This window comes from Argentina silus (assembly GCF_951799395.1).
Source record: "Argentina silus genome assembly, chromosome: 19".
Taxonomy (NCBI): Eukaryota; Metazoa; Chordata; class Actinopteri; order Argentiniformes; family Argentinidae; genus Argentina; species Argentina silus.
In genome coordinates, this window is record NC_139673.1 from 12,348,172 (window position 1) to 12,369,560 (window position 21,389).

The following is a 21,389-nucleotide window of genomic DNA, read 5'->3' on the forward strand; positions in this document are numbered from 1 at the left end:
GTGATTATAGTCAGATTTTACGCATCATTTAGCTATCTATGAATACTAATTCTAATACCTCTCTTATCTATTCATAGGGCCCTTTGAGGAAACTGTCCAGCCTCTAATGCAAGATTTCATGAATCCCTTTCTGTGACAACATTGCATGGGGAGAAGAAGTGATTGATTGAAATTACGGAGGTTGATTGATAGAAGCAACTAAACCGTTGCCATGGATCTAAAGGATTTTTACCTGTTGGCTGCCCTTGTTGCCTGCCTCTGGCTAGACCCTGCTATAGCCCAAGAGCTCATCTACCCCATCAGAGAGGAGCTGCAGGAAAATGTCCTAATTGGAAATATACCAAAGGACCTGAACATATCCCATACAAATGCTGCGACCGGAGCGAGTGCTAATCTGGTGTATAGGCTGGTTTCTAAAGCTGGAGACAACCCTCTGCTCCGAGTCCTGAGCAGCACGGGGGAGATCTTTACAACCTCCAACAGGATAGACAGAGAAAGGCTGTGTCCCGGACCCTCGTTCGAGGAGAGTGAGTGCTCGTTCGAGATAGAGGTGGTCATCCTGCCCAACGACTACTTCAGACTGATTAAGATTAAAATCATAGTCAAGGACACCAATGACAATGCGCCCATGTTCCCCTCCCCGGTCATCAATATTTCCATCCCGGAGAATACGCTCATCAACAGCCGGTTTGCCATCCCCTCTGCCACGGACCCCGACACCGGTCCCAACAGCGTCCACAAATACGAGCTGGTGAACGGGCAGAGTGCTTTCGGCTTAGACATCGTAGAGACGCCTGAGGGGGAGAAGTGGCCCCAGCTCATAGTGCAGCAGAACCTGGACAGAGAGCAAAAGGACACATATGTGATGAAGATCAAGGTCGAGGATGGAGGGAGCCCGCAGAAATCCAGCACGGCCATCCTCCAGGTGACTGTTACTGACGTGAATGACAACAAGCCTGTGTTTAAAGACAGTCAGATAGACGTCCACATACCAGAGAACTCCCCCACAGGGACGTCGGTGGTCCAGCTGCAGGCTACAGATGCAGACGTAGGGGCTAATGCAGAGATTAGATATGTGTTTGGGACCCAAGTTTCTCCAGCCACTAAGAGACTTTTTGCATTGAACACTACCACTGGCCTTATAACAGTACAAAGACCCCTGGACCGAGAGGAGACGGCTATTCATAAGCTGTCAGTGATGGCTAGTGATGGCAGCTCCAGCCCTGCCAGAGCCACCATTACTATCAATGTGACTGATGTGAACGATAATCCACCCAACATAGACCTGAGATATATTATCAGTCCCATTAACGGCACCGTTTTCCTCTCGGAGAAAGACCCCATCAACACCAAGATCGCTCTTATCACTGTCTCTGACAAGGACACTGACGTGAACGGTAAAGTCATCTGTTTCATTGAGAAAGACGTCCCCTTCCACCTTAAAGCCGTGTATGACAACCAGTATTTACTAGAGACATCTGCACTGCTCGACTATGAGGGGACCAAAGAATATAACTTCAAGATTGTAGCCTCTGACTCGGGGAAACCCAGCTTGAATCAGACCGCACTGGTTAGAGTGAGGCTGGAGGATGAAAATGACAACCCACCAATTTTCACCCAGCCTGTTATCGAACTGTCTGTCATGGAGAACAACAAACGAGACCTGTTCCTCACCACTCTCATCGCTACAGACGAGGACAGTGGGAAAAACGCAGAGATAGTCTATCAGCTGGGACCAAACGCCTCTTTCTTTGATCTAGACCGTAAAACGGGCGTTCTGACGGCCTCCAGGGTGTTCGACAGGGAGGAGCAGGAGAGGTTTCTCTTCACAGTGACCGCCAGAGACAACGGAACTCCACCCCTTCAGAGTCAGGCAGCGGTCATTGTGACAATACTGGACGAGAACGACAACAACCCCAAGTTCACACACAATCATTTCCAGTTCTTTGTGTCGGAGAACCTGCCCAAGTACAGCACCGTCGGGGTCATAACAGTCACGGATTCTGACGCGGGGGAAAATGCCGCCGTTTCGCTCTCCATACTAAACGACAATGAGAACTTTATCCTAGACCCTTACTCTGGAGTTATAAAGTCTAACGTTAGCTTTGACAGGGAGCAGCAGAGCTCCTACACATTCGATGTCAGGGCCGTTGACAGCGGTCGGCCGCCATGTTCCTCCGCCGCCAAAGTGACCATCAACGTCATCGATGTGAACGACAACACACCCATCGTCATCTACCCCCCCTCCAACACCTCGTTCAAGCTAGTCCCCCTCTCCTCCATCCCTGGGTCGGTAGTGGCCGAGGTGTTCGCCCTAGATGGGGACACTGGGATGAACGCGGAGCTTAAATACACCATCGTCAGCGGCAATACCAAAGGCCTGTTCAGAATTGACCCTGTCACGGGTAACATTACCCTGGAGGAGAAACCAGCCATATCTGACATTGGCCTCCATCGCTTGGTAGTCAACATCAGTGACCTGGGCTACCCTAAGTCCCTACATACTCTGGTGCTGGTGTTCCTCTATGTGAATGACACTGTAGGCAACGCCACGTTCATCTATGAGCTCATACGACGCACCATGGAGACGCCCCTGGACAGAAACATTGGGGAGAGCAGTGAGACCCTCCAGAGCGGGGATTACTTGACCATCATGATAGCCATCGTGGCGGGGGCCATGGTGGTCATCGTGGTCATCTTCATCACAGTGTTGCTACGCTGCCGCCACGCCTCTCGCTTCAAGGCGGCACAGAGGAAGAAGCAGGGTGCTGAGTGGATGTCCCCCAACCAGGAGAACAAACAGAACAAGAAGAAGAAGAGAAAGAAAAGGAAGTCGCCAAAAAGCTCCCTGTTGAACTTTGTCACCATTGAGGAAAGCAAACCTGACGACCCCGCCCACGAGCCAATCAACGGCACCATCAGCCTTCCCGCCGAGCTGGAGGAGCAGGGGATCGGTCGGTTCGACTGGAACGCGGCGCCCACCACCACCTTCAAACCCAGCAGCCCAGACCTGGCCCGGCACTACAAGTCCGCCTCGCCGCAGTCAGCTTTCCACCTCAAAGCGGACACGCCGGTCTCCGTCAAGAAGCACCACGTGATTCAGGAGCTGCCATTGGACAACACCTTCGTTGGGGGCTGCGACACCCTCTCCAAGAGGTCCTCCACTAGCTCAGACCACTTCAGTGCCTCAGAATGCAGCTCCCAAGGAGGTTTCAAGACGAAGGGCCCCATGCACACCACCAGACAGGTAAAGGAGCACTTTTACTGGTCTATAAGTACTGCGTATAATTGCCCTGTTCAACAGTGCTGAAGGGCCAGTATAGATATAGGCCTAGAGACACTTGCTCTACATACAGTTTAAACAACAAGAAATGAGAAATGGGGGGAAAAGTCCCACTATAAGTCCCACTATTAGTTGTTTTCTTGTTACTGTACTTGTTAAAACCAAAAAATACCTTGAGCATTTATTTCATTCTATGGACTGAAGGACCACGCACACCATGCATATGTTCTCCTGATTGATGAAGTTCCCTACAGACTCTTACCATGCATTGTTTTAAATTATTGAAATATAATTCAATCAAACATTGTACCAAGTGGGCCATTTGTAAGCCTTGTTGGATCCCAGAGATACGTGACTTTCGTCAGCTCTTAGAGGTCAACAGAGATAGTTGGTGAAATGTACAGAGATATCATTGATGTTGCAAAGATGCAATTCCTTCAAAACATTTGTGAAAGAAACATTTTTTTCTCGCCTGTCTACCCAGGTTACCATTTTATAATTTATTTACATGAAAACATATTAGGCTCCAACACAAGAGAAGCGAAAGCCAATCTTTATTCTTTAGAATCCTATAAAGACAACGTGATGGTTCTTCTTGAGGATCATTGTTATCATTTTATCTTTGTCTACAAACAAATGAGTTGACTTTTCACCTTTTCCTTCATAATATGAGTGTGTACATTATTTTTTGTTATTTTTGTTATGTGCATTTTTAAAACACTCTATACCATTGACCTGCTCTTTAGCTGAAGTTATCACAATCATGATGATGCACTCAATGATAATTGCGCTGTGACCTTTTGAATGTCAGCATAGGAATCATCCAATCAACTCAGCTTAAATTGATATTCCCCACTCTCTACGGAACACAACACACTAGCAAACTAACCATTCCGAGGCCATTCCGGAACCCGATACACATCCAACTGAAAGAGGATTAGCCAATAATGAGCCTCAAATTTCAACCTAATCCATGATGCTTTTTATCAAAGCCTTATTAATTTTGCCTGCTAATAAAGCACCCTACAAACATGCTGCACTCCTAATCTAATGAAACGCATATGGAGACACCGAGTATCAGGGAGGAGGAGGAAAGGGGAGAAGGAGCGAGAGAGAGAGAGTGAGAGAGAAAGAGAGAGGGAGGAGAGGACTGTCGGTGGATGAGTGGGTTGGGAGGGGGGAGGTGGGAATAGTACCTGTAGGTGGCACTGTTGCTCCAGTTGGCATATCTTGGCATCAGGCCAGCCTGCAGTGAGCTTCTAATACTAGGGGAGGGAAGGGAAGGAGAAGAGAGGAACCGACTGATTGTGTCCGTGGCTCTCTCTCACTCACTCTCTCTCTCTCTATCGCTGTCTCACTCTCTCTCTCTCTCTCTCTCTCTCTCTCTCTCTCTCTCTCAGTGAAAATACTCATGCCTAATGACAGAGCAAACGCACAGGCAGGCAGATTGATAATAGTAGTCAAAGAGCGGAGTGATAAGATCTCTCCAGAAGAGAGAGAGAGCGGCGTGACAGTGTTACAGGGGTTGGGGGGAGATGGGGGGGGGGGGGGGCGGCACAGTGTGACTCCTATTGACGCATGTATTTAATGTTTTCAGCGCAAAAAGACGACAAACAAAAGAAGCATTCAGCCTGATGGTGTTTCTAGGCTTGATAGGGTGGGAGAGGGGAAAGGGGGTCGGGGAATGACATGGGTGAGGGAAGGGAATTGCCCTGGAGCAGGACAGGATAGGACAGACACATGAGATATGGCACCGTGTGTGTGTGTGTGTGTGTGTGTGTGTGTGTGTGTGACTGTGACTGTGACTGACTGTGTATGTGTGTGTGTATGTGTGTGTGTGTGTCTGTGTCTGTGTGCATGTGTGTGTGAGTCCAACTCCATCGATCCCCCAACGGTCAAACCACAATTCAATAGAAGATTCCCGGTGATCAATAGTTTAAAACAAATGATGCAGAGAAGCATGTAATGTAGACAGCCCAGGTTATTGGTATTTTCTATTTTTTTTTAAATTTAAGACCATGTACATAATGAAACTGTACATAATGTTTTAAAAAAAAAAGCTTCCAACTGGTTATGTTACAGACCAGCTTTGAATTGAGAGTCAAATATAAAACGTATGCAATGCAATATGACACCACACGAACATTGTCGTATTCTACATCACACAAGCTTTAAATAGAACCCAATTAATATGTTTGCCTTTGTGAGGAACACCCAACCAATGGCACAGCATGAGTTTATGTTTGAATCCCACCACATCAAAGATACATTACTAGCTTATGTATATAATAGCTGTCCGCCAATGGCCCCATGGTATTGTTGATGTCCATACTGAACTATCCCCAGGGCTGAATCCCACACAAGGCATCTTCTATCCCCCCTGAATGGTGTAGCGGCTCTCCACTACATAGGAGCAGACATCTAGCAGCATGTGTTATCACAGCCATAGGATTGCTGGAATCAGCAGCTGCCCCCAAGGCACCCCAAACCCTGCTGATAGCGACAGCTAGCGAGCGCTATTCCTTATTCTCCATCAACAATTTCCACCCCCCCCCCCTGCCCCCCCCCCCCCCCAGAGACCTACTGCATATTAGTGTGTAAACAACAGAGAGTGTACATGGAAAACACTGTCCTAGTTTCAGGGAGACAGCAGCAGCTGAGACGGCACAGCTAGCGTCTAGGAAACCGAGGGTGTAATAATCATCGCCTTTCGCCATGAGATTCACTCGTCTCCTTTTTTTGGGAGGTTTCTTTTAGAAGAGCAGACAAGATATGCATTTTGTTAATCTACTGAAACACTGGCCTTTGGCTGATCGCCGTGATGTATATCAGAGCTCGTTGCTCAAGTTCTGGACTTCAATGAAGTAGTGTGTGAAACATTTAACTTATTGATTAAAACTGCACATGTCTCATTCTCACAGTGGTTGTGTCCGCAGGGTTCTCTTCAGCGAACAGTTAATAAACTCTAGTCTGCTCTCTCGTCTGGTCTCAGAGGAGGGAAACCAATGTCTCCCTATTGCCTATACTGCCGCTGATGGGAAATGTGTGGTAATAGAGACTCATATTTCATTAGTCCACTTTACGTCATGTGTCCTGAACGTATGGATTTGACGTGGTAGTTACACAGCACATAACGGATGTTACACGTTGTACAGCACTTACAAACCTGTAATAGTTGGTACGGTGTGACAATGAGTAATAATCATGAAAACACGCACAGGTTTTTAGAATAGTTCATGCAGAGTGAGATCTTTCCTTTCAATAGCCTTTCCACATAATTTTCCACATTATTTGCAAAATCAGCAAGGATTGGCAAGTAATGTCTTAGGTCCATGTTAAGTATGTTTGACGTCATTGGTTTGACCACATTGTCAAGGACAGATGCAACCAGAACGTCACACAACTGATATCAACACGTTGACTGAATCTCTTCTTGAAAATCACACAATGGTCCGTCTTATGATCTGTGAGAATCGATTCACTCTGGCTTCTAGTTTATTGCTTCAACAAAGGAAACGCTTTCTCTCCATCACATGATAGTCCGTGTCCATGTAGTCTACTTATACCTTGTGCTCACTACAAAGAAACTAGGCTCTGACTTGAATCACAATGTGGTTTCTCTGAAACTCCAGGCCATCATCGTAAAAGGGAAAAGGAAACCCCTATATACTGTATGTGCTTTAGAAAGGCAACCAAGTTTTGACACTAAAGAAACCTGACATAAATGGGAGGTTTGGGTAGGCTATGAGAGGAGGGGGGTGGGGGTGAGGCTGGTTTGGCGTAGTCCTCTATTCCTCAAGCTACCTCCGTCTCTAATGAATGGACATTCTATGCAAACAGGAGTCTTAGAAGTACGGGAAGAGAGAGGCGCTGCCTGCCTGTCATAATAGACCATTGTAATTCTGCTGCCTTGGGGGAGTCGTCCTTCTTCTACAGGTTCATTTGCCACATTAATAAGGGATTAGTGCTTTAAAGGCGGGTGGGGGGGTTGGGGGGTTAGGGTGGAGGGGGGGGGGGGGGTGGGTTGGGGGTGGGGGGGGGTGAGGTTTGAGAAGATTAATGGACCATGACAATGTTGCACCTGAGGGGAAAGTCTGTTGCGATATCTTCTGAGTTTTGCTGATGTGGACCTCAGCGAGCGAGAAATAAGGAGCGAGAGAGAGAGAGGGAGAGAGAGAGAGAGAGAGGGAGAGAGAGAGAGAGAGAACAAGGCTGCCGATCTCTAAAACGTACGCTTTCCAGGGCATGCCTGTCACTCAGAGATGCCTCTTTAGAATATTGTGGTTAGAAATTATCATATTTTTTGATTATTTATTTACCCACATTACCTCTACCTGACTGACTTCTGTCATGCATAATGTTATAAGGGCTCTTGCTTTATATGGAAGTTTTAGGAAAAGTAAATTTGCCAAATCGTAGATATTTGGGATGTTGTTGTCTGATTGCTTTGTGTGTGTGTGTGTGTGTGTGTGTGTGTGTGTGTGTGTGTGTGTGTGTGTGTGTGTGCGTGCGTGCATGTGTGTGTGTCTGTGTCTGTGTGTGTGCGTGTGCGTGTACGTGTGCGTGCGTGACAGATTTACCAATATTGCAGCAAGTTGGAGCTGTATGAGGAAGAGACAACTTTGTTAACAACAATAATTCTGTCTGTAAGCATATCCGACCCCACCGCAGTTCCTGTTGCCAATAACAAACCATCAGTATCGATGTTATTCAATCCAAAACATGTGTTTCATATTGAGATAAACAATCAAAACAACAACAACCACAACCACACAGTAACCTGTGAGACATATTTCCCTCCCTCAGCTATACTGAGAGTGGAGCTTCATATCAAAAGCCTAAGCTGAGAAACCGATGAAGATGCAGCAGGGTTTTGAAAAAAGTGTAAAAAAAAACATATTTTGTGTTCAGGTTCTTGTTCGGACGCTGGGTGAGAACGGATTGAAGGGAATTGTGGGCTGAAGCGTATATGAGGTAGGGGATGATAGTGCCGTCGATCAGAGTAGAATACTGCCTCAGGGAAGATCTAGTTTTTTGTCTGTGTGAGACAACAAAATGAATAAAACTCCCTGTTGCTTCACTGGCTGAATGATGGAGCTCTTTTGTGTTTCGTTCTTTTATTTTTTTTATTTCAACTTTAGTTGTTGGTGTACGTTTTCACCCCAAAGCGAGTTGGGATTGATATGAGAAATTATACCCTTCAGTTTGTTTCTGTGTCAGATTGTTCTTGGCAGGATTACAGGACTGTAACACAGAACATGGCAAATTACCAGGAATTTAATGAAATGATGATTTTGTTTGTTTATTTATTTGTCCTGTCACCTTTACCGGTGTCTGTCATCACCACAGCTCATTCATAGAGGCACGGAGAGAGAGAGAGATCCACTGATGCTTCGCTAGTGAATATCAGGCTTGCTCTCTCAAATTCAACCACGACATATCATGTGTCATGTTTCTTTTTTTGCATTCATCAGAGTGTGTGTGTTGTGTGTGTGTGTGTGTGTGTTCTGTGTGTGTGTGTGTTCTGTGTGTGTGTGTGTGTGTTCTGTGTGTGTGTGTGTGTGTGTGTGTGTGTGTGTGTGTTTACATCTATGCTTTTGCGTGTGTCCATCACTGTTGGATGGCAGCCCATTCATCTGTCGAGCCAGAAAAGTCAGCGTCATCCATCTCAGTGTCATTTCACAAAGCAAATTGATTGATAATAGATCTCTTGGGACTTGCTTTATGAAATAAAGTATGCATGCAAACACAGAAGGGAGGTGCCTTTTGTGTGCTGACTGAGTGTCATTCCTTCATTCATACTCATGCTTTACTAATCCAACAAACACATGTCCCCATGTTTCTAGGGCACTCAATCAAGTTGAGAAACTCGCTTCAGATATTGTTTTCACACATTTTTAACACTGCATGATTAAAAACAACCAGACTAACAGAAGCGTAAAACACTTAGGGCATCCAAAACACCGACAAACAAACATTTGAGATATGAGATTTTCTTTAAATGCACCTTTCCCTAAACGATGGAGACCGGAGTAGAGGCTGGAAGAAAATGTTTCTTGACTGCTTGCTTATTTGGAGGAGGAATAAAGATTGCAGATGATTTATGCTACTGCACTGTATGAACCGATGCACCCCGACCCCCCCACCCACCACCCGACCCCCTCCCCCACCACTCTCCCTCTGCCCCCCCCCCCCATTTTATCTGTGTTTTATTGGGGTCAGGGCTATTATGTATAAGGTTAGATCACCACAGAGTGTGTTCACCTTCATAAACCGATGATTTCTGACACATAGGGGTTCTGTGTTCAAAACAGACCCCCTCCACCCATCCTCCCTCCCTCCTCCTACTTAATCAGTAGGCCCGTCTAGGGCTAGACTGGGGAGGGGGGGGGGGGGGGGGGGTAGGAGGCGTGTGCAAAGAGGTGCTCTCCCTTGACATGACAACCCTGGAGGGGGGATGTGTGTGTGTGTGTGTGTGTGTGTGTGTGTGTGTGTGTGTGTGGGTGTCCTCAGCTCGAGGTTGTCCCGTCAACAGGCGGCTCATCACTGCTCTGTCATCAGACTAATAGCTTTGATAACAATAATGACACCGTCCCCGTCCCCGTCCCTGTCCCTGTCCCCGACCCTGTCCCCCTCCCCGTCCCCCCCACCTCTCATCCCCCATCCCAAAGCCAGCCAGCCAGCCAGCCAGCCAGCCAGCCAGCCAGCCAGCCAGCCAGCCAGCCAGCCAGTCAGCCAATCAGCCAGCCAGCCAGACACACTTGACTTATAATGTGACTGGGCCTGATCTGCTTTGTCCACCAATTGACTGGTCTCTCTGGCCCTGGCCTTCATATCTCACTGCGACTGTATAACCACATCAATGTAATTTATACTGTATATAAGAGATGTTTTATGTAAATTGAACTCCTGGTAATCTTGCCTAATGTGCTGTGTTATACAATAATGGACTTGTTTTTTTACATTTATTTCCCTGCTCTTTTCTTTTTCTTTTTTTCTTTCTTTTTTTGCTTGATGCAATGTAATCTCCTCCATCTGAAATCTGTACTCAGTCCCGATGCATCAGTAATCTACAACCCACTCCCCCCCACCCCCTTTTTTTTGTTTTTCTAAAAGCGTTGTTTGAACAGTGCTATTTCATCTTTATAATTTCATAATAAATGTTTCAAAGAGATTATATCTTTCTTGTTTTTACTTCCCCATCCCCAAACTACAGTAGCATATGCTGAGTAGGTGTCTAGGGAGACAGAGAGTTCTTGCAGACATGCTGTCGATGTAAGTACTTGGTTTTTGTCACCGTTGGAGTGGAGATGAGCTGAAAGAGATGAGTGGAGATTACAGTAGAGATGAGACGAGCGGAACCCATCCGAGTATGGATGGGCTCCAGTGTCCATGCAAAGCATCTCAAACATTGGAGTATGGATTCATCATCCACCACACTGTACGCACTGCCCTGCACCTGCCAGAGCGTCATCACTATCTACCATTGTATTTATGAATGTCACTAAGATTTTTCCGCACGCAGGATCAAACTCAAACCGAACCGGTGACCAAACCGTGAGGGTTTATTGAAGCGCTTTCCCCCCTCACCTTATTCCCCATGTGCAGAACCATTACTGTCAATGAGATTTACAGTACACGAACTATAAAGAGATCCTAAAAGAACAATTTTAAGACATTAGATCAAGGGTGTCAAAGATACGGGCCGTGGGTGATTAAAGGATAGATCAGCTTTGAAATGGGAAGATAGCAATTAAGTTTGCATTGCATGATGTCTTATCCTTTTTTTATTTCATGTATAATCCCTACCACCCCCTCCCCTGTTTGAAGGACATGGAATTTAAACTCTATAGACTTGTACTTGGTAAGGTACATGTAATATACAGTCTATGTCTATAATGTATTATTGTTGTTTGTAATGGACTTATCAGTATATTGGTAATTAATCATTAATTCTATTTTTTGTTCCAACCTTCAGATGCCCACGGATTGAATTTGGTCCAATGCGGCCCGCGACCAAAATTAGTTTGACACCCCAACATTTGATAAAATACTGTTATACAATGCTAAACAAGGAAGCATTATAACATATGTAGTAACAGCTAGACCTTCTCCTCTGTCTGGTTGAAACAAGGTCAGGTAGCAGGATGTGTTACTGGGGTGTGGGCTCAGGACTCAGGACTCTACTGGCTATGCTGCAGAGAGAAAGAGAGAGAGAGAGAGAAAGAGAGAGAGAAAGAGAGAGGAGGGGTGCATTTCAAAGTGCAGAGCCAACATATCTATGGGCAGTAGGGCTAACTCTGCCTAATCCTTCTACTCTATTTGGAGGCTGGGCAATAGAGCTTAGTCTGCATTTGAGAGAAAAAGTAAAGGATAAATAAATAAATATAGGCTTTAGTGGTTGACCTCGCCTATACGGTCACTTTCAGAAAGCTGCTTGCTGCTCACCAACTGGAATTTGAAACCAGACTTCTGACCCGAGGAATAATAACATTCAGACAAAAAAAGGAATTCTGCAGTTTCAGAGCAGGTCAGCGGTGAACGCCGGCTATCTGGCCACGAGGGGTTCTACATTCCAGGTGGAATTCAGAGATTCCGTGTCGGCGTTCTACATTCACCCAACACTTTATTAGGAACATGATACTAATACTGGGTAGGGCCTCCCTTTGCTCTCGAAACAGCCTCAATTCTTCATGGCATTGATTCCACAAGATGTTGGAAACATTCCTATGAGATTCTGGTCCATGATGACATGATTGCATCACGCAATTCCTGCAGATTTTTCAGGTGCACTTTCAAGCTGTGAATCTCCCGTTCTACCACATCCCAAAGATGTTCTATTGAATTCAGATCCGGTGACTGGGAAGGCCTCTGAAGAACACTGAACTCATTGTCATGTTCATGAATCCAGTTTGAGACAACTTTCGCTTTGTAACATGGTGCATTATCATGCTGGAAGTAACCATTAGAAGATGGACACATTGTGGCCATGAAGGGATGCACATGGTCAGCATATACTCAATACTCAAATAGGCTGTGGCATTCAAGTGATGATTGATTGGTATTAATGGGCCCAAAGTGTGCCAAGAAAACATTCCCCACATCATTACACCACTTCCACCATGAGAAGGTGTACAGGTGTTCCTAATAAAGTGTTCAGTGAGTGTAGATATCACATTCCTTTGACGCTGGTGTCCATTGGACAACAGTGTGGAGCATTTTCAAGTTGATATATTTTCATCAGACAGGCTATGTTCGATATGTCCTTGGATTTGCTTGCGACTCAACCCTTTGATGTTGATCTACAGCACTCCAAATTAGTCACCTGTTACCTGAACATTAGTTACCTTCTGGGCATTCCATTTAGAAAGGATTATACACGTTTTGTTCTTTATACATGTAACCCCTGAGACTGCAAATTACAGTATTGTCAATGTAAAGCAGACTACCTACAGTACCAGTGAGCATTGAAATTGCTCACTCCCAGTTAAAAAGCAGATCTAATACTGATCATTACAAAGTATCTTTAAAGATCACATTTACATTACAAAATGACATCTCCCAACTTCCATTCTGGTCTCCTTTATATTGCGTTGAACTGCCAGACTCTACTTCGATACCGAGTACAGGAAAGTTCACAGCAGCAGCCAACCCACTCAGACAGATCATTAGCACTGCAAAGTACTGCATCCCGACTTATCTGGTTCCACTAGCTCCTGATTGGCTCACTCTGGCCCTAATAGGAAGCCTCAGACTGTGTAAGACACTGTGCCAGAGGGAGGGAAAAAGACCAACAGGTGATTGGGTGTAAATATATGTAGATGGTCTTTTGATTGGGCTGATGTATTCATCACTGGAGCCTGTGGGGGACATTCTCTTTTTTATTTTCTCCCCGGTGATTGTTTGTTAGTTGTTAGCGGTTGGTGGTGGTTGTGAGGGAGGTGTTGTGAGTCAGAGACACAGAGAGAGAAGTGTGGAGGGAGGGAGGGTGAGAGAGAGAGAGAGAGAGGGAGAGAGAGAGAGAGAGAGAGGGAGAGAGAGAGAGAGAGAAAACAAAAACATGAGAGAAACATGAGAGAGAGAGGGAGGGAGAGGGAGACGGAAAGAGAGAGAGAGAGAGGCAAGAGAATGGGATAGAGAGAGAGAGAGAGAGAGAGAGAGAAAAGCGCTAGATGGGAGAGAGAGAGAGAAGAGAGATATGGATATGAGAGATAGAGAGAAGAGAGTGGGACATGTAAGATGCAATTTTCCTCACTAGAAGACTGGAGTGAAAACAAAGAGAAGTCTATTCATCTCCTCCGGGTTGAGGATGCGGGTCTGAGTTGAAGTGTTGATGGATTCTGGAGACATGCCTTATGCATGATGTTACCCAGTCACACAATGCATTGCTGTGCGCTATAGACTATAACTATGAATCACAACTCACTGTATACGTACCACCTGATTCCTGCTCCATGGAAACAGTATTCCTTACCAAGGTTAGGTCAACAAAGTCGATGTATTTTTTGAAACATTTCAAAACTTCTCTTCCATGATAATACCAGTATGGGTAGCGATAACCATATCAGTCTCTGATAGACATTGCTACGATATATATAACATTCACCTCTGACCTCCAACGGACTCTCTGAATGTCCATAACAACAACAACAACAACAGTCTGGACAGTGAGCGTTGGCGACTCTGTGGCATGAGATTGGGTAGGAACGACCGAAAAACAACCATATCTGCTCAGCAGGGAGCTAATTAAGGAGTGGTTGTGATGTACAACGCGGGGAAGGATGTATGTCACCCCTGCTCGCTCGATGTATAGACTGCAGATTACTATCGATCTGTTTGCGTTGTCTCTCACCCCGGGGCGTCTGCTCTTGTGTTAGCGCGTTAGCTCGCGCTGTGACTCTCCTCTCCTCTCCTCTCCTGGAGCCTTTGTCTGGGCGTTGCAGGGTGGATGGAGCAGGGAGGGAGATAAGGGCTGTGATAAATCTGCCTGAGAATAAGCTGTCATAGAGGTGCCGCACTTGGGAATATTTAACGCAAACATAAAATATGGCTTGTCTGTTGTTTTATCGTCGGGGGTATAAGGGATGGCAGGGTTTTAAAATACTCTCTTTCTCTCTCTCTCTCTCTCTCTCTCTCTCTCTCTCTCACTCTCTCCTCTCCTTCTTTACCTTGCTCTTTTTTATGCAGTCGTCGCATACACAGTACACAGCCTCTGCTCCTCTTTGTTTGTGATAGAAAAGAGAGAGAGTGCGAGTAAGAGAGAGAGAGAGAGAGAGAGAGAGAGATAGACATGTTTTTGCCGGGAATGGCGAATTGCCGCCTTATCGCCTCTCAATAATATGCAGAGGTGTTAAACATTTGGCTGCCTTATTTAGATGGGCTGATTTTGTCCTGGCTGCTCCTGTGTACGGAGGGCTGAATTAGGGAGGGGGGAGAAAATTGGTTTCCCCTATCTCCCTGTTAGCGTAGCGGGGCCGGGCCTCTCTCCTCTCTCCACTCTCTCTACTGCCTCAACTCAGACGATAATGTGCCTGATAAAGGAAATATGCACCAGGATTTATTTACTTTTTCTACAGTCCCCTTCTTTTAAACTTGATTTCTTTTTTCTGGGTATTTTCTGGCTGTTTTCACTCTGTGAGTCCTGGCTCCCTGGAGAAGTGAAGACTTTCGGGTCAGAAGACAGGGGGTCGATGTGGGGGTACTGGGATAGGAGGGGACGTTGCATTGGATATGGTCCACTGTGTCCTCTCACATCCAATGGTACGCCAGGGCACAGGCGGGAGAGATCCACTACGATGTTTCTCGGCTCCAGTTCTGGCCTGACCCAGAGAACTGCTCAGCACACAGAAGACTGCTCAGATGGAATCAAAGGCTTGCCAATCAGTTTATTAGTTAAATCAGAAGCTCTGCTGTAATCTGCGGGACTGGAGTTGAGTTAAATAAACGCAACAGACCCACAACAGATGTTGCCGATTGACATGGAGAAGACCGTAGAGTGACACGGTGGCATAGTGATGAGCTGCCATAACATCCCTGCCCTCTATTTGCCCTCAATTACTCCTCCTCCCCCAAACCCCCCCCCCCCCCTCCCCCCCTCTCCCCTTCCTTCCTAATCTTTTGAAAAGCCCCAGCTCTGTCTGTCTGTCATGTGACATGCAATGTGACCCCCCCCCCGCCCAACATGCCTGGCAGGGTGTCTCTCTGTATCCCAGAGAGGGGCTCTAACTCTGATGGAGTACAATGAGGGTCCTTCACTGTCACCATGCAGACGCCCCCGAGGCTCACATCACAGGGAACCCTGCATGAATGGAAGGGTGTGTGTGTGTCCAATTGTGTCCATTTGTGTGTGTGTGTGTGTGTGTGTGTGTGTGTGTGTGTGACTCGTGACGCTAGCTGCTTTCACCCCCCTCTCCAACAAGCCAGCTCTTTCCTCATCCCCCATTCCCCAGCGATCAGTAGCAGCCTTGTTCAACACAGTAGTAGAAGACCTGTGTGTCTACTTATTAATAACCCTCTCTGTGGGAGTGTATTGATATTGAGGGTATATTAATAAAGGAAAGAGCAGGACAAAGGAGATGTACAAGGTCATCTAAGATGATGTATTTATGGCTACAGCCACACATGTGTCCCCATGCTTTTTCTTACAGGGAAATAATAGGATCATGTATTAGTAATGATAACCAATGTGATGTGTTATTTGCATTAAGACATGCACTATTTAGTGTGGTTGTCTGGGTTATATTAGCGAATTAGATTGTGTTATGGTCTATTTTAAAGGCGTGTAGCGTGTCGTTTTGTGCTTTGGTGCCATGCTACGTTTTCTAGTCGTTTGTTAACAAACACAATGGAACTTAGGTATGTTATGGCCAGTGCTCAACACCTGATTTAAGAAAGGGCTTTGTTTGGACCAAAACAGCGTTCTTCACTGAACGGGTTAGGGTTAGGGTTATCATATGATCTCATTGCTTGATCGCTACAGATTTATCATGGCCATTTAGCACTATTTTAAAGCTGAAATCTACATACTGGACATTCAACTCACACGGTTAACGGTAGGCATATACGTCATTACATAATGAAATATGAATGGGAAAAAGTTTGCTTTTAATAATATAAAAGTTTGGTAAAGGTTGAGTTAAACTCATTTAATAGAAAGTTTCTCTCATTCCCCAGTTGGTCACTTTTTGTGTCCAAAATATATTTCCATCTCTGTTTGTGTATTTCGGCTACTTTAGCTAATTGTTATGGCCAATTATGATATTTTTTGCACGCATATAATTGCTTATCATCTGTATTCACATGCTGTACACTGTATTACTGTAAATGCTTCATACTTACGCCCGTAAGCATTGCAATTGCACAGCAATACAATTAGACATTAACCTTGCATGACTCCTTCTTTCAGAAGCCAGACTGAGCTGTTTGGGGAAAAAGACAAACAAAAACAATCTTTTGGGTTTTTTGGTTGTTGATTTTTTTCAAGAGATTGAGCCACTGGACTGCTTTCTGTGGAAATGATTGGATTTTATGAGGAGCACATACAACATCTCTAGGTCACATTGTACTGGCTCTGGGCAAGACTCAACTTTATTAATTCCTTCCCAGAATCTCAGCCATGTCTGCCTGTTTGTCTCTCATCCTGATAGATGCTTGTAAACAACATGTCTTTGTTGGTTTTATTACTTCTGTCCTGTCTGTAAAGCTTCCCATCCTGAGATAGAACAAAAAACCTCCACCAGCTGTTTCATGGGTAGAGGGGAACTAAAGCTACACTGAGTAAAAACAGTAATCAGCTAGTAATGTCAAAACAATCTATGTCTGTTTGGAGCCTGTAACACATTCCATACATCTTCTTAATGTAATGCTCTTTCTCCAGCTATTGTAGTTCATTAACCAAACCAAAATCTCCACTAAACAAAATGGTAATCGGCTAGTAATGTCTAGACTACCAATGGTTGTTGCTGCTCACTGACAGGATTTTAAACCTGGGTTCACAACTCCTTGACTGTTGGCTGTATGCGTATGCTTGGAGCCCGTAATTACTTGACACATTCCAAATATCGGGTAAATTTTTCAGGCAGTATAATTATCCTTCTCCACCTATTGCAGTTCATTAGCTAGGTAGGGGAAGGGATGAACCCTACTGTCAAAAGTGCTTGCAAAAATCAATAAGCTGAATGTGACAGAAAATTAAAAAGAAGCACACCGTGTCAAGAATAGATGGTGTGGGAGAAGAAGACTCATTGAAAATCAGTCAAATTGCCAACGACCCCGAAGCTAAGCAACGAACAATAATTCTCTAATTGGAAGATGAGTCCCCCATCATTCCTTGTTGGGCAGATAATAAACGCACAGGTTCATATTTAATTTTCCAATTCCTCAGGCCTCACAAAATGCCAGCTTCAATTTTCGATGAGGAGTCGCCCTTCAAGGCTTCAGTAATATCAAGCACAAACAATCAATCCTGGCCGATCTCAGGGAGCCTTAATCGACTTGGAGAGAATATTAAGAGGCCTCGTCTGTGGAAAAGCTTTCCGCCGCTGCGCCCTTCCCTTCGCTAATTTGTGTTTGTGTGCCAAGGGAGGCCTCACACTGAGACAGGCACAACGGGCCTTGAGCCTCGCTCAGTGAGGGGGAGAGCAGGGCAGACATGCATACACACACGCACATGCACGCCCGCCCGCCTGTCTGCCCGCCCGCCCGCCTGCCCGCACGCCCGCCCGCCCGCACGCCCGCACGCCCGCCCGCCCGCACGCACGCCCGCACGCACGCACGCATGCACGCCCGCCCACCCACCCACACACACACACACACACACACACACACACACACACACACACACACACACACACAACCACGGATCAAAACCATGCAGAGAGGGACGGTGGATTGAATTTAGAGATCAAATATGTTGAGTAAACAGGAGAATTTATTTGACAGCTTTTCCTAACTGTGCTATTTAGACAAAAAGCCTCCAAGTGGGTCTTTAAATGAGAAAAGATACACAATATGCAAAAGCCAATTTGAATGGATTTCGAGCAGGAGGTCATGTGTAATGGTATTTGTGTTGGCTTGTTGTGAGAGACAAGAGATTTGTGTGTGTGAGTGTCTATGTTTGCGTGTTTGTATGGTGTGTCAGTATGTGTTTCTAGTGTGTGTGTGTGTGTATGTGTATGTATCTGAGGGGGTGGCATTTTGTTTGGGGGATGCCAGGATGACTGTGGGGTAACCATGAGGACGTGGATCTGTGCCCAGCTCCTGGGTGGCACTTTCAGCTTTGGCTGTAAATCTGCCCGCTGTTTGTACCCACTGCTCAGAAGAGAGAGAGAGAGGGAGAGAGAACGCCCCTGTAACAACCACTGCATCTCAGGCCCACCGGCTCCCCCAGGGAAAATCAGCATAGAGAAACCTAATTAACATGGCCATTGTGGGCTTCTCCTCCAAGTTATTAAGATTTAGAGGAAGCTTCTCTCTGTGTGAGTGTGTGTGTGTGTGTGTGTGTTTTTGTGTTTGTGTGTGTGTATGTTTCTGTGTGTGCATGTGCCTATGCATGTGTGTGCGTGCGCGTGCGCGTGCGTGTGTGTGTTTTTGTGTTTGTGTGTGTGTATGTTTCTGTGTGTGCATGTGCGTATGCATGCATGTCCATGTGTGTGTGTGTTTGTGTTTGTGTGTGTGTTTATGTGTGTGCGTGTGCGTGTGCGTGTGCGTGCGTGTGCGTGTGTGTGTGTGCCAGATAGATGGATTCAGAGGAAGACAGGGGACAGCCTTTTCGTCTGTTATTCTTGTGGGGTTTTTTCTGTCTGTATTCATTTTCTATCTCAGCTTGAGAACAGGGAACAGAGTGCTACCTCAGAGACAACCTCTTCTCTACTTATCAGTAATGCTGCCATCTGCAGAATAGGCCTCCCGCTGCAAACTCATTTTCACATTTTCTTTCTCTCCTTGTTTTCCTGTGCCTGTTTCATATAGAATAGTCTCTCTCTCTCTCTCTCTCTCTCTCTCTCTCTCTCTCTCCTGCTACCCTTCTTACACTCCATATTTTCCTGTGTTCCACTCCACTCTGCCTCCCTCTTCCTCTTTCCCCCTTATTAATAACCATCTTCTCCCTGCCCTCTTACTTCCTTCCACCTTTTCAAAAGTCTGGTAGTTCGATACATATATATATATATATATATATATATATATATATATATATATATATATAAAGACCTATTTTTTCACCTACCCACAGTTTCCTGTTTATTTCCTTACAGTGTGTATCTGATTTTGCCCACCTGGGTCTGCTCTCTAAGTGGCTGCTTAGCTGACTGCCGATGGTTTAACCCCGGGAGGGAGGGAGAGAGGGAAAAGAACTGCCAGGGAAGCAGATGGTCAGAGAGGGAGGCCCAAGGTGCTGGGAAACTCATTCCTTACCCTCTCTAAAGCCCAGTGTGCCACTCTCGCTCCTTTTCTCCTGCAGTCTGTGCTTCTGTGTGTGTGTGTGTGTGTGTGTGTGTGTGTGTGTGTGTGTGTTAGAGAGAGAGAGAGAGAGAGAGAGAGAGAATGTTTTTGGGTGTGGCAACTCGGTCAGCAGTACTATCTCATGGTCATGTGGATGCCCTGTGTGTGTGTGTGTGTGTGTGTGTGTGTGTGTGTGTATGTGTATGTGTATGTGTATGTGTATGTGTATGTGTGTGTGTGTGTGTGTGTGTGTGTGTGTGTGTGTGTGTTAGTGTAAGTGTGTGTAAGTGTGTGTAAGCGAAAGTAAGAGAAAGAGACTAGGGGCATATGGGGGAGTGCATCGCGGGTTGGGAGAGGCGGGGGCTTGGGGGGAGGGCTGGCGGGGGGGGGGGGGGGGGGGGGGGCAGGGGGGTGTTGGTGCTATCTCTCGGCAGCACACCGTGCCAGTGAGTCTGTTCTGCTCTCAACCTACTTCACAACGACAGGACTGCATATTTTACAATCCTCATGCAATATTTCTCGCCCCTGGTTGGTTGTTGCTTTTTGTGTTCCTCACCAATTTTCTGCTTCATTGTTGCCGGAGCACACGGCCTGTTTGTTTGACTAACCTCTTGATAGTCTCCACTGCCTAGAGGCTCGGCGTCCATGTGACACCGCGAAACGCCATGTTATCTTCCTTGTCATCTCCGTCACCCTGGTGATTCGTTTCTTTATTAAGACATGCAGGGGACCTGAATAAGCCTTTCATTATCCGCCTCCCTCCTTCCTCCCTCGCTCTCTCCTAGAGCTGTACTGCTGTGCTGCTCGAGGCTCCTAGAGACAAAGAGAAGACAACAAACACAGAAAGACACTCAAGGGCTAATCCACACACTTAGTCTCTGTCAGTGTTTTAAGTCCAAAGCACTGCAGTATGATTGCTTTTAGCAGCTGTTTACAGTATGAAGGTCCTTTTGTGTTACACGATGGCCCGCTTACAGTTGGACCCTTTGGTTTTTATTTCTGCGGACCTTTTCAGACTACGACTGGTTAAAATTCGGAAGCCTCTCTCTTCGAGACTTTGTTCACTTTGTCAAGTACCCTCCACGCTGCTTTGTTATTGCGGTCCACAGGTGCTGAAGCGACACCAGGGGAGGCTGGCGGAGGTAGAAATCGGAGGACGGCCTCATTGCAACGCATGGAACGGATGGAGGAACAGTCATTCCGTTCCAGGCATTCCGCAATGAGCCCGTCCTCCGATTTCTACCTCTACCAGCCTCACCCCCTAGGCCTTGTTCAACCTAGTATTCTCTGTGTATCACAACACGACACAAGCCTAGCCTAGCCTCAACCCAGATTTCCCTCTTATCATCTCAGTGTATCCTCTTCTGACACTACAGAATGCTCAACGTGTTGTCTGCATATGTGGGTCACACTTTAAAGTGAAACCTGGCGCCGCGGCAGGCAAACACGTTGTGATTGCTTAGCAGAGCCCTGAGATGCGCGTGGCTTAGTCCCTGTTGATCACACGGCAACGCAATAAAAGATGCCCGCGATGCCGCGATTAACTCACATGACTTGACATAACTCTCTCTCTCTCTCTCTCTCTCTCACTCTCTCTTTACCTCACGTATGATCCCTTACAGATCTCTAATAGAGATACAGGAGGGAAAAGCTCAGCAGATGTTCC

The 21,389-nt window shown here is 46.0% G+C and overlaps 1 protein-coding gene across 1 annotated transcript in view; it reads left to right on the forward strand.

The window, feature by feature from the left end:
* Window positions 1-211: 211 nt before the first annotated feature.
* The window catches only part of pcdh9 (protocadherin 9), a gene marked incomplete at both ends in the record, with an annotated part of 161,518 nt that continues 140,340 nt past the window's right edge, over window positions 212-21,389 (forward strand). Inside the window, one exon of the mRNA XM_083690726.1 lies at window positions 212-3,247. Within this exon, the coding sequence (XP_083546852.1) occupies window positions 212-3,247 (3,036 nt within the window). The remainder of the gene's footprint in view (window positions 3,248-21,389) is intronic.